The sequence below is a fragment of the Aotus nancymaae genome, unplaced genomic scaffold (assembly GCF_030222135.1).
Source record: "Aotus nancymaae isolate 86718 unplaced genomic scaffold, 86718_ANA_hifiasm-v0.15.2.pri h1tg000006l, whole genome shotgun sequence".
In the NCBI taxonomy this organism is placed as follows: domain Eukaryota; kingdom Metazoa; phylum Chordata; class Mammalia; order Primates; family Aotidae; genus Aotus; species Aotus nancymaae.
Genome location: NW_026988417.1, coordinates 2,775,980 through 2,789,699, shown reverse-complemented (window position 1 = coordinate 2,789,699; position 13,720 = coordinate 2,775,980). Strand labels below are relative to the sequence as shown.

General features: G+C 43.1%; 1 protein-coding gene across 4 annotated transcripts in view; it reads right to left on the bottom strand.

Moving 5' to 3' along the window:
* The window catches only part of FAM193A (family with sequence similarity 193 member A), a 194,366-nt gene that overhangs the window by 15,301 nt on the left and 165,345 nt on the right, over positions 1–13,720 (bottom strand). For all 4 annotated transcript variants that reach the window (XM_064365352.1, XM_012466903.3, XM_012466902.2 and 1 more), the window contains one exon: positions 4,786–4,867. In XM_064365352.1, the coding sequence (XP_064221422.1) occupies positions 4,786–4,867 (82 nt within the window). The remainder of the gene's footprint in view (positions 1–4,785; positions 4,868–13,720) is intronic.

Here is a 13,720-nt window from a genome sequence, read left to right as displayed (position 1 = left end):
GGAATTACAATTTAAGGTTGAATATAAAATCTTTTTTTTTTGGGAATCTACTGATCCATAATCTACTGAGCCATGATCATATGGCTCTTCTTTATTAAGGCAGCAACTAATATTAGTGGATTTTCTAGCTGGGCACGAAGGCTCACACCTGCAATCCTGGCACTTGGGGAGGTCGTGGTGGCCAGATCACTTGAGGCCAAGAGTTTGAGACCAGCTTGGGCAACAGGGTGAAACCCCATTTCTACAAAAAAAAAAAAAAAAAAAAAAAATTACCCAGGCATGGTGGCATGCGCCTGTAGTCCCAGCTACTTGGAGGGCTGAGGTGGGAGGACTGCTTGAGCTTGGGGAGGTCAAGGCTACAGTGAACAGTGATTGTGTCATTGTATGGATCCTGTCTCAAATAAATAAATAAGTGGATTTTTTCTTTCTTTCTTTGAGACAAAGTCTTGCTCCTATTGCCCAGGCTGGAGTGCAATGGTGAGATCGCAGCTCACCGCAACCTCTGCCTCCCAGGTTCAAGCAATTCTCCTGACTCAGCCTCCTGAGTAGCTGTGATTACAGGCATGCGCTACCATGCCCGGCTAATTTTGTACTTTTAGTAGAGATGGGGTTTCTCCATGTTGGTCGGGCTGCTCTCGAACTCCCAACCTCAGGTGATCCACCTGCCTTGGCCTCCCAAAGCACTGGGTTACAGGCATGAGACACTGCACCGGGCCAATGTGGATTTTCTAATATGAAAGACTATTTGGATTCCTGGCATAAACCAATTTGGTCATGGTATACTGCTTTTTAAAATACACTGCTGAATTTGGTAATTTCTTTTTTTTTTTATTACACTGATGTAGGTATGAAAATATTTCCTTTAGGACTTGTACATGACAAACCTGTGATTTTTCCTTTTTTCTGGTATTGTTTTGGGCAGATTTTGGTATCAAAATTTTACTTGTCTCACAAAACAAAGTAGGCAGTATTCACTTGTGGGTGTGCTGTCCCACTCACTTCTATTCACTGGCAGCATTTGTTCAAGACTGGATAATCCATTTGTCGAAAGCTTGAAAGTCTGGTAGAATTCTCGGTAAAACTGTTAAAATGTAGTTTTCTTACTGGGAAGACTTATAGCTATTCTTTTCACTTCTTTAGTGGTTACTGGACCGTTCAGGCTTTCTACTTTTACCTGGAGTTGATTTTGCATTTCATCTCAGGTTTAGTATCAATTGTAATGAAGTTGCTCCCAGTGGTCTCTTATTTTAATCTCTGCAGTATCTGTAGTTATTTCCTCCTTTTCACTTAGATATTTAGAAAACTAAAAAAAACAAAAACCAAAAACCAAATCTTTTTTTTTTTTGGAGACAGGGCTCTTGTCGCCCTGGCTGGTGTGCAGCTGCACAATATCAGCTCACTGGAACCTCCACCTCCTGGGCTCAAGCCATCCTCCCACCTCAGCCGCCTGAGTAGCTGGGACTACAGGCGCATGCCACCACATCTGGCTAACACACACACACACACACACACACACACAAACACACACACACACACACACACACACTTATTTATTTATTTTGAGACAGAGTCTCACTCTGTCACCAGGCCAATCTTGGCTCACTGCAACCACTGCCTCCTAGGTTCAAGCAATTCTCCTGCCTCAACCTCATGAGTAGCTGGGACTATAGGTGCATGCCACCATGCCCAGCTAATTTTTGTATTTTTAGTAGAGACAGGGTTTCACCATGTTGGCCAGGATGATCCCAATCTCTTGACCTCGTAATCTGTCCGCCTCAGCCTCCCAAAGTGCTGGGATTACAGGTGTGAGCCACTGCATCTAGCCTTTCTTTTTATTTTTTGTAGAGACACAGTTTCACCATGTTGACCACACTGGGCTTGAACTGAGCTCAAGTGGCCTGCCTGTCTTGGCTTCCCAAAGTGCTGGGATTACAGGCACGAGCCACAGCACCCAGCCAAGACTATTTTGTTTAATTACAGACATTTTCAAACACACACAAAAATGGATAGTATAGTATAATGAACACAAGCATCCCCCGACTTTGATAATTATCAACATCCTAATTCTTCTTCCATCTAATTATGCCGTTTTTTGTGTCTTTTTTTCCCCTACGTTTCTTAACCAGTCTCCTAAAGATCTGGTGTTTTCAATCAATCAGATTTTAGCCTGGTTGATCTTCTATACTAAACCTTTGTTTTCTGTTTCATTATCTCTCTTATCTCCTTTATACATTCATTGGGTTTATTCTGTTGTTCTTTTCCTAATTTCTAAAGTGAAGTTTTTAACTCATTATGTTTCAGATTTTTAAAAACTAATTTTGACAATTACAGATTTATATAAACAGCTCTAAAAAGTTAACATTTTTCCGGCATCCCACAGGTTTTCATATGCAGTGTTTCAATTATCGTTTAGTTCTGTGCATTTAAATTTTTTGACTGGCTGGGTGCGGTCGCTCACACCTGTAATCCCAGCACTTTGGGAGGCAGAGGCAGGTGGATCACCTGAGGTCAGGAGTTCAAGACCAGCCTGGCCAACATGGTGAAACCTTGTCTCTACTAAAAACACAAAATTAGTCAGTCATGGTGGCAGGCACCTGTAATCCCAGCTCGAAAGGCTGAAGTAGGAGAATCACTTGAACCCAGAAGTTGGAGGCTGCAGTGAGCTGAGATTGCACCACTGCACTCTAGTCTAGGCAATAGAGTGAGACTCCATCTCAAAAAAAAAAAAAATTTTTTTTTTGACTGTGGTTTCCTGACTCATGAGTTACTTAAACTTCAATACTTTTAGATTTCCAAATATTTTGTGATTTAAAAATTGATTTATAGCAAATCTCTAATTAAAATATATATGGCTAAAGAACACAATCGATATGTATCTATTCTTTGGGGAAAAAAATGTTTGTTTGTTTGTTTGTTTCCAGACAGGGTCTTGGTCTTTCGTCCAGGCTAGATTGCAGTGGTTTAATGATAGCTCACTGCAACCTCAAACTCCTGGGTTCAAGTGATCCTCTGGCCTCAGCCTTCTGAGCAGCTTGGACTACAGGTGCATGCCTGGCTCACTTTTTTCTTTTTTGAGACGGAGTTTCTCCTGTGGCCCAGGCTGGAGTGCAGTGGTGCTATCTTGGCTCACTGCAACGTCTGCCTCTTGGGTTCAAGTGAGTCCTCTGCCCCAGCCTCCTGAGTAGCTGGGACTATAGGTATACACCACCATGCCTGATAACTTCTGTGTTTTTAGTAGAGACGGGGTTTCACCATGTTGGCCAGGCTGGTCTCAAATTCCTGACCTCAAGTGATCCACCCGCCTTGGCCTCCCAAAGTGCTGAGGTTATAGGCATGAGCCACCATGCCTGGCCTCCAGTTTAGTTTTGTTGAATTTTTACAATATAAATGAATGCTTACCTTTAGCAAAAACTGTTCTCCACCTAATATGTACATATATAAATGATATTAAAAGTAGATATAATTTCCAGAAACATATAGAATTCTAATGATTTAGATATAAATTAATGAATTTTTGTATTGCACATTGCTATTCTGTATTATTTGAAACAAAGAGGTTAAAGTGTTTGTTTCCAAAGACAAAAATAAGAAACTTTAAAATAAAATAAAATTTTATTGGCCAGGCACCACCGTGGCTCACACTTGTTATTACAGCACTTTGGGAGGCTGAGGTGGGTGGATCACTTAAGGTCAAGAGTTTAAGCCCTGCCTGGCCAACATGGTAAAACCCCATTTCCACTAAAAATACAAAAATTAGCCAGGCGTGGTGGAGGGCACCTATAATCCTAGTTACGTGGCAGGCTGAGGCAAGAGAGTAACTTGAACCCAGGAGGTGGAGGTTGCAGTGAGTCAAGATCATACCATTGCACTCCAGCCTGTGCGACAGACTCCATCTTAAAAAATAAAAAAGTAAAATAAACAGGCCTGGTGCAGTGGCTCACACCTGTAATCACAGCACTTTGGGAGGCTGAGGTGGGTAGATCACCTGACGTCAGGAGTTTGAGACCAGTCTGGGCAACATAGTGAAACCCCATCTCTACTAAAATACAAAAATTAGCCAGGCGTGGTGGCATTCGCCTGTAATCCCAGGTACTCCAGAGGCTGAGGCAGGACAATTGCTTGAACCTGGGAGGCAGAGGTTTCAGTGAGCTGAGATCGTGCCACTGCACTCCAGCCTGGGCAATACAGTGAGATTCTCTCTCAAAAGAAAAAATAAAATAGATAAAATTTTGTTGCTATTAATAATTCACACAGTAGATAAAACATTATAGAACATAGTACTGTTAAAAGTTTGCCCATCAAGAAACAGCATGTATCTGAAATGTTACTTTTCTCCTTAAAAGCATGCCACTCCAGTGTGTTCAACCATCAGCATATGTGAGGGTCACCTTGAAGGCTTTCAAGAACACAGATGCTGTTTCCCAGAATCTGATCCAGCAGGTCTAGGGAGGGGCCTGCCTGTATCCCCAGGAGACACTGCTGGCCCAGGACACCTTGAGAGCCACCGCCTCAGAAGTGAAACAGCCACTTGGCAGGGAAGGGCGGGGGGAAGCCACTGTCATCAACAATTTTTTGAGCACGTGAGGGAGAGAAGTGGTTGTGTGAGTACTGGGACTGTGGGAGAGTGTGTGGCTGGCTGTCCTGCTACAAGGCTCTTCACCAGCCAGCCTGTCTGGCTTGCTAGAGCTAACTTCCTCCAAGACAACTGCAAGTGCCATGTAAAGACAAAAAACCAAACACATATGGCAAGTGCACAACCACCACGGTTTCAGCCTCCTCGTTTACCTTTTGAAATATTCCACTTCCCTCTCTGTCTCATCCATATCCACACTGTCTAGGTCAATATCTTTAGGTAGAAAGACATCATCTGTAAAATAAAAGAGAAGAAGCAAGTCAAATTACAGCAGCAGGCTATCTTATCAGAACAGAAGAAATCATTTGGCTTCACTCAATTTAAACAACCTCAAAAACTGTAAACATTTTCTCTGAAACGAGATTTTACAGAAGGCCAAAGGAGGACAGATCTCTCTGGTGTGCTTATGAACACCCAGGTCTGACCTGGAAACCACGGAACTTATGTGTCTGCTAAGCAAAGCAACCGTGGCTTCAGGTCCCATTAGAAGACATGTTTGCTAGAACCTGGACTCCCCATGTGACTGGTCATCACATGACAGGCAACCCATCAGAGAGCCCTTTAGCAAGAAGATTCCCAGAAATCTGAACTGCATGTAAGCCCAGGGACTGCCCTAAGTCTCTGCTGGAGGCAGGCAGAGCATGGATGCCAGCAGAAGCTGCCCAGAGGGCAGGCCCAGGGGAAGGAAAGTGTTGTCCCTCAACTGTGCCCTTGACAGGAAGAGGACCCAGACAACCCTATAGGAAGGCGATTCTCCCAGGCATTCATCTCACCCATATGACATCCAGAGATTTCATCAAAAACTTTTCTTTTTGTTTTGTTTGAAATGAAGTCTCTCTCTATCACCCAGGCATGATCTCGGCTCACTAAAACCTCCATCTTCCAGGCTCATGCAATCCTCCTGCTTCAGCCTCCCAAGTAGCTGGGATCCCAGGTGTATACCACCATGCCTGAGTAATTTTTGTATTTTTGGTAGAGACGAGGTTTCACCATGTTGCTCAGGCTGGTCTTGAACTCCTGGGTTCAAACAATCCACCCACCTTGGCCTCCCAAAGTGCTGGGATTACAACAAACGTGAGCCACTGTGCCTGGTCAAATATTTTTGAGTTGTTCCAAACAAAAAGCAATGCTACATTTCATGCTGCAGTTACACACTATCTTTGAAACTAGGCAGGATAGCAGGGAAATCATTGATTCAGGATTACTCAATTTCCTAGACTTTCAGGCGAGTTTGAGAATTTCCACCCCGCTCTTCTGCTCTGTTCACTCATCTAATTCAATCTTGAATAACTTCCTGGGGCCTTATGTGAGCCTTGAGTATCAAAGAGCCTCCATCAGCACACATCTGAGCTGGGGCAGGGGTCGGGGAAGTAGCGCACACAGCATCCAGCCCCATCAACGTGAACAAAGAGGATGGGGACCAGTGACAGTTTTTTGTTAAAGGCGAGTCTCCATTTCCCCACAGAACCTCAACATGGGACAATTTCTCAGAATCTATAAAACACCCCATTTCTTTCTATCACTGGAGAATTTCCACAGTAGTGTAAGGCACGTTTTACTTGCGTAACAGCAGCTAATATTTTTGACTGCTCACACAGCACCAGGCAAAGTGCTTTCATATCTATTCATTTGCAGAAATGCAACTTGGTCTCTAAGGACCTGCTCTATGACAGCCTTGGCTATCTTGGATCCCAACTGTATCCCTGAGGGCACACAGCTGGGTGGATGCCACAATCACTGGACAATCACTGGTGCCACTGGGGACTGGGTGGAGTTCAAGACCAGCCTGACCAATATGGTGAAACACCATCTCTATTAAAAATACAAAAATTAGCCAGGTGTAGTAGTGGGCACCTGTAGTCCCAGCTACTTGGGAGACTGAGACAGGAGAATTGCTTGAACCTGGAAGGTGGAGGTAGCAGTGAGCCGAGATCGTGCCACTGCACTCCAGCCTGGGTGACAGATCGAGACTCTGTCTCCAAAATAAAAAAAAAAAAAAAAGGAAAAATTATCTATCAGAGGAAAATTCCACGTGCTAAACACTTTTATCAATAAAAATGGAAAAAAACAAAATGAACTAAATTTCTAAATTAAAAAGTTAGAAAAAAAATCCAACAAAGTAAAACAAAAGAAAGCCCACAGAAAGAAAATAAAGATAAAAGCAGAAATTAACAAGGTAGGCTGGGGACGGTGGTTCACGCCTGTAATCCTAGCACTTTGGGAGGCCTAGGCAGGCAAATGGCTTGAGTCCAGGAGTTTGAGACCGGCCTGGACAATCTGGTGAAATGCAGTTTCTACAAAAAATATGAAAAAATTAGCTGAGTGTGGTGGTGCATACCTGTGGTCCCAGCTACTTGAGAAGGTGAGGTGGGAGGAATCACCTGAGCCCGGGGGAGGCTGAAGCTACAGTGAGCTGTGACTGTGCCACTGCACTCCAGCCTGGGCAATGTGAGTAAGACCCTGTCTTAAATAAAAAATAAAAAGAAAGAAAGGAGGTAAAGAAAAACAGTAAACCTAAATAATAAATCAAGATGATTTTTAAAAACTAACAAAATACACAAACTACTAACTTAAGCAAAATACACAAAATAAGAAATGACAGGCAAAAATAATCATTGCAAAGAAATTTAAAAATATGATGAGCCTACCTTGCAGGCATCTATGCAGATAAATTTGAAAATCTAGTTGAAAATAATAATTTACTACGGAAAGATGGTTCACCAAAATTAACCTCACTAGAGAGAGACCAATTTCCAGAGAGGAGAGAAGACTGCTAGCAACCACCTACCACAGAAACCACACCAGGTCCAGGGGCTTGCACAGGGATTTCTATTCCAAAACCAAAGAGTACAATATACCACAATCAAGTGAGGTTTATTCCAGGAATTCAAGTTCCGTTCAATACTTAAAAATCAAACAACGTAATATACCATATTAATACGTCTAACAAGAAACATCATGATCATCTCCACAGATGCCAGGAAACCTCTGACAAAGTTCAACATCCATTCCTAATGAAAAACACTCAAGAGATGAGGAATCGCTGGATTTTTTTTAACATTAATTGTTTTTTTTTGGAGATGGTGTCTTGCTCTGTCACCTTGCTCTGTCACCCAGGTTGGAGTGCAGTGGCCCGATCTTGGCTCACTGGAACCTCCGCCTCCCGAGTTCAAGTGACTCTCCTGCCTCAGCCTCCCTAGTAGCTGGGACTACAGGTGCCCACCACCTCACCCGGTTAATTTTTTTTATTTTTTAGTAAAGACGGGGTTTCACCGTGCTGCCCAGGCTGGTCTCGAACTCCTGAGCTCAAGCAATCCGCCTGCCTCGGCCTCACAAAGTGCTAGGATTACAGGCATGAGCCACCTTGCCTGGCCTAAATTTTTTTAATGTGGCTAATTTTAAGTAATTATAATATATAAACCTTAGCCCTAAAGCCAACATCTTACTTAATGTGGAAATACCAGAGATATTTCTGTTAAGATCAGAAAGGACACAGTTAAATAAAATAAAACAATTAGAGGCGTAAGAATTGAAAAAGTAGAAGTACAAAGTTTTCTCTATTTGCACACATATAAATATAACAGAATGCCTGGAAAACCCTAGAGAATCAACAGCAAGACTCAAAACAGTAAAATAATTCAGTAAAGTAAAAGATATAAAGTTAACATACAGGCTGGACATGGTGGCTCACACCTGTAATTCCAGCATTTTAGGAGGCCAAATCACTTGAGGTCAGGAGTTCAAGACCAGCTTAGCCAACATAGTGAAACTCCATCTCTATCAAAAATACAAAAACTAGCCGGGAATGGTGGTGTGCACCTGTAGTCCCAGCTACTCAGGAGGCTGAGGCAGGAGAATTACTTGAACCCAGTAGGCAGAGGTTGCAGTGAGCCAAGATCATGCCTACGCTGGAGAGCGTAGGCAACAAGAGTGAAACTCCATCTCAAAAAAAAAAATTAAATAAATAATAGAGAGCCGGGCGCAGTGGCTCATGTCTACAATCCTTTGGGAGGCTGAGACAGGTGGATCACCCGAGGTCAGGAGTTCAAGACCGGCTTGGCCAACATGGTGAAACTCTGTCTCTACTAAATACAAACAATTAGCTGGGAGTGGTGGCGCATGCCTGTAATTCCAGCTACTTGGGAGGCTGAGATAGGAGAATCGCTTGAACCTGGGAGGCGGAGGCTGCAGTAAGCCAAAATTATGCCACTATACTCCAGCCTGGGCAAAAAGAGGAAAACTCCATCTCAAAATAAATAAATAAATAAAGTTAACAAACATAAATCAATAGCTTTCATATACAAATAAATAACCAGTTAGGACAGTTCTATCCAACAGAAATACAATCTGAGGCTGGGCACAGAGGCTCATGCCTGTAATCCCAACACTTGGGGAGGCTAAGGTGGGAGGATCACTTTAAGTCAGGAGTTCGTGACCAGCCTGGCCAACATGGTGAAACCCAGTCTCTACTAAAAATACAAAAATTAGTTAAGTGTGCTGGCGCATGGCCTGTAATTCCAGCTACTCAAGAGAGTGAGGCATGAGAACTGCTTGAATCTAGGAGGTGGAGTTGAATCCAGGAGGTGGAAGCTGCAGTGAGGTGGAGGTTGCAGTGAGCTGAGATCGCACCACTGCACTCCGGCCTGGGTGATGGAGACTCTGCCTCAAAAAAAAAAAAAAAAAAAATACAATCTGAGTCTGAGCCACACACATAATTTAAGATTTTTGTAGTAGTAGATTTATTTACTATATCCAAAATAGTATGATTTAAACATGTAACCAATATTAACAATTATACTGAGATATTTTGCACTTTTATTCATACTAGGTTTTCAAAATCCAGTGTGTATTTTCACACTTATAACACCTCTCAATTTGGACTGGCTGCATTTCAAGTGCTAAATAGTGACATGTAACTAGTGGCTACTGTATTGGACAGCTCAGAAGTAGAAAATATGATGGTGAGAAAACCCCATTTAAATTAAAAACAAAGATGATTAAATGCTGAGAAATATACTCAGTAAGAAATGTGAAGAATATATAAGAGAAAATTTAAAACATTCCTGAAAGACCCAAAGGTAAACTTGAACAAATGGAAAAACATCCCTTGTTCTTGGAAGGGATGATCAATATCATAGAGACACCAATTCTCCCTAAATTAACGTATACATGTAATGCAATCCCAATAAAGATACCAACAAGCTTTTTTTTTGACTGGGGGAAATGGAATCTCACTCTGTCGTCCAGGCTGGAGTGCAGTGGAGCAACCTTGGCTCACTGCAACCTCTGGCTCCCGGCTTCAATAGATTCTCCCGCCTCAGCCTCCAGAGTAGCTGGCACCACAGGCGCCTGCCACTTGGCCTGGCTAATTTTTGTACCTTTAGTAGAGATTGCGTTTCACCATGTTGGCCAGTCTGATCTCCTGACCTCAGGTGATCCACCCTCCCCAGTCTCCCAAAGTGGTGGTATTACAGGCGTGAGTCACCGTGCCGGGCCCCAACAAGCTTTTTTTAAATGGAGCCAAGCACATTGATGCTAAAGTTCATATGGAAATATAAACATGAAATAGCGTGGGAAATACTGAAGTGGAAAAGCTATGAGGAGAGAATAGCCCTGTAAGATATTAAAAGATGAAGAGAAATTCCAGAAACAGACCCAAGTGCATATTGAAATTTATTGTAGGACAAAGGTGGCATCTTGAATCACTGCAACAAGATGATTTTTTTTTCTTTTGTAGAAACAGGGTCTCATTCTAGCCCAGCCTAGAGTGCAATATCACAATTAAAGCTCACTGCAATCTCAAATTCTTGGGCTCTAGTGATCCACCTGCCTCAGTCTTCCAAGTGGCTAAGACTACTGGTGTGCACCACCGTGCCCTGCTATTTTTTTAAAAATTTCTGTAGTGATGGGGTCTCACTATGTTGTTCAGGCTCATCTCAAACTCCTGGGCTCAAGTGATCCTCCTGCTTTGGCCCCTCAAAGTGCTGGGATCACAGCCATGAGCCGACACCTTCACATCTGGTCCAGAATGAAATTTTTTTGTTTGCTTTTTGGAGATGGAGCCTTGCTCTGTCACCCAGGCTGCAGTGCAGTGGCATGATCTTGGCTCACTGCAACCTCTGCCTCCCAGGTTCAAGGAATTCCCTGCCTCAGTCTACAGAGTAGCTGGGATTACAGGCGACTGCCACTACATCTGGCTAATTTTTGTATTTTTAGTAAAGACAGGGTTTCATCATCTTGGGCAGGCTGGTCTTGAACTCCTGACCTCGTGATCCATCTGCTTTGGCCTCCCAAAGTGCTGGGATTACAGGGGTGAGCGACCGTGCCCGGCCCCAGGATGAACTTTCTAATAACTGGTGCTAAGGCCGGGTGTGGTGGCTCACACCTGTAATCCTAGCACTTTGGGAGGCAGAGGCAGGAGTACTGCTTCGGCTCAGGAGTTAAAGAGTCAGCTAAGGCAATGTAGTAAGACCGTTTCTACTAAAAAAAAAAAATTAGCCAGCATAGTGGCACGTGCCTGCAGTCCCAACTACTCAGGAGGCTGAGGTGGGAGAATTGCTTGAGCCCAGAAGTTTGAAGCTGCAGTGAGCTATGACTGCACCACCACCACTCTAGCCTGGGAGACAGAGCAAGACCCTATCACAAAATAATAATAATAGTAATAATGTGCTGGGACAACTTATTAACCATTTGGAAAAAGATAAAATTGGATCCGTTTTTCACATCACACAGAAGAAAAAATTCTAAACATATTAGGGATGTAAATGAAAAACAAAGAAACCACATATATACTAGAAGGCAACATGGGTGTGTTCCTCTTTAACCACAGTGTTAGGGTAAAGCTTTCTAACAATTACTCAAAATCCAGAGGCAATAAAAAATCAGTAAGCTGACCACATAAAACAAACAACACTTCCACCTGACTGAAGAGCATACACAAAGTCAAAAGACAACTTATGAACTGAGAGAGAATGTCTGTAGCATACTGCATGGTTAAAAGGCAAACGTCCCTACCATACAAAAAATTCTTAAAACACAGAAGGGAAGAGACCAAAAACCTAGTATGAAATGAGAAATCGGTATGAACAGAAAATTAACACACACAAAAAGAAATAGCCCTGAATAATATATTGGCCTCACTGTAATTAGGGAAAAATGCAAATGAAAACTACATTGAGGACTTACTGCAGCTAATGGACTGGTGAAAGTTAAAAAGCCTGACATCACTCTGTGAACAAGGCTGTGGTCAAATAGGTGCTCAGATGCTGCTGGTGGGTGGGCTGACTGGAGGGTTGGAGGAGAACCTGGATGCAGCTAGCAAAACTATGAAAGCACTTTCCTTTATAAAAACTTTTTAAAATTAATTATTATTATTTTTGAGATAGGGATTTGCTCTGTTGCCCAGACTGGAATGCAATGGTAGAAATCACATGATTTCTAACATGTTGGACTCGAACTTCTGACCTCAAGTGATCTGCCTGCCTCAGCCTCTCAAGTGCTTGGATTATGAGTGTGAGCCACTGTGTCCAGTCTTAAATTTTTTTTTAAGAGACAGGGTCTTACTCTGTCGCCCAGACTGCAGTGCAGTGGTGCAATCAAGACTCACTGCAGCCTCAAACTTCTGGGCTTGAGCGATTCTCCTGACTCAGCCTCCCGAGTAGTTGGGACTACAGGCAAGCACCACTGTGCCCAGTTAGGTTGTTTTTTTTTTTTAAAGTAGAGATAAGGTCTTGCTATATTGCCCAGGCTGGTCTTAAATTCCTGGCCTTAGGTAATCCTCCTGCCTCAGATTTCCAAAGTATTGGGATTACAGGCATGAGCCACCACATTCAGTACACGCTTACCTTTTGACCCAGCCCTCTCCCTTCTATGAAGGTGCTCCACAAAATCACCTCCAAACCATATGGAAATACCTACACACACAAGTACTCACTGTAGTACTGGGTATAATGATGAAAACAAAGCACTGAGGCCAGGCACGGTGGCTCACACCTGTAATCCCAGCACTTTGGGAGGCCACGGCAGGCAGATCACTTGAGGTCAGGAGTTCAAGACCAGTCTGGCCAACATGGTGAAACCTCATCTCTACTAAAAATACAAAACTTAGCCGGGTATGGTGGCGTGTGCCTGTAATTTCAGCTACTCGGGAGGCTGAGATGACAGAACTGCTTGAACCTGGCTGGGGGCAGAGACTGCAGTGAGCTGAGATTGTGCCACTGAACCAGCCTGGGTGACAGAGTGAGACTTCGCCTCAAAACAAAAACAAAACCAAAAAAACCCAAAACACTGGAAACAACCTAAACACTCGAACACAGAAGAGTGACTGAAGAAATCACATGATTTCTATGATCACTATGGAGTGCTGTGTAGCTGTAGAAAGAATGAGGAGAATCTCTACAAACTGATGTGCAGTGATTCCCAGAATATATTAAGTGGGAAAAACCCCAAAGGTCAATATTAAATCTATAATACACTACCTTTTGTTTAAAAAATAAAAGCAAATAAGAAACTGATTAGTTACCTACAGGGAGTGGGTGGGAATAGAGTTTTAAAAAGAGAGACTGGGTAGGAGAGAAAACAAAATGGAATACAAATGGAAAACCCAATCAGATGCGTTTTAAATGAATAACGAATGTGTACTAAGGCGAAAAGAACTAATTTAAGTCATTTGTAAATTCAGTATTATTACCACACTCTGAGGCTAAAGACAAAAATTCATGCCCGGAGTCTTCCATCAAGGTTAAGGGCAGGCACTTCTGAAACCTCTCCCTGTGTTCTAGGACTCAGCAAGTCAGTAACAGCACCATGGATGATGGGGTCCAGGTGCTTACTGTCTAAGGGTTACAAATGTGGACAGGGGAAGGGAGAACGCGCACTGTGGCACAGGAGTGGGGTTGGGATATCCATGGGAACTCATGGCTTGTACACAGAAATTAGATAGACACTGATGTGTGTGTAGGTGGCAGGCGCTTGTGTGCATACGCTCACACCCCCACTCCCTTCGCTCTGATGACTGAGAGGGCCTAGAAGCAACGCCGTATGGCAGTGATCAGGTCTGGGTTTCTGAACACTACTGTTCAAGAAAAA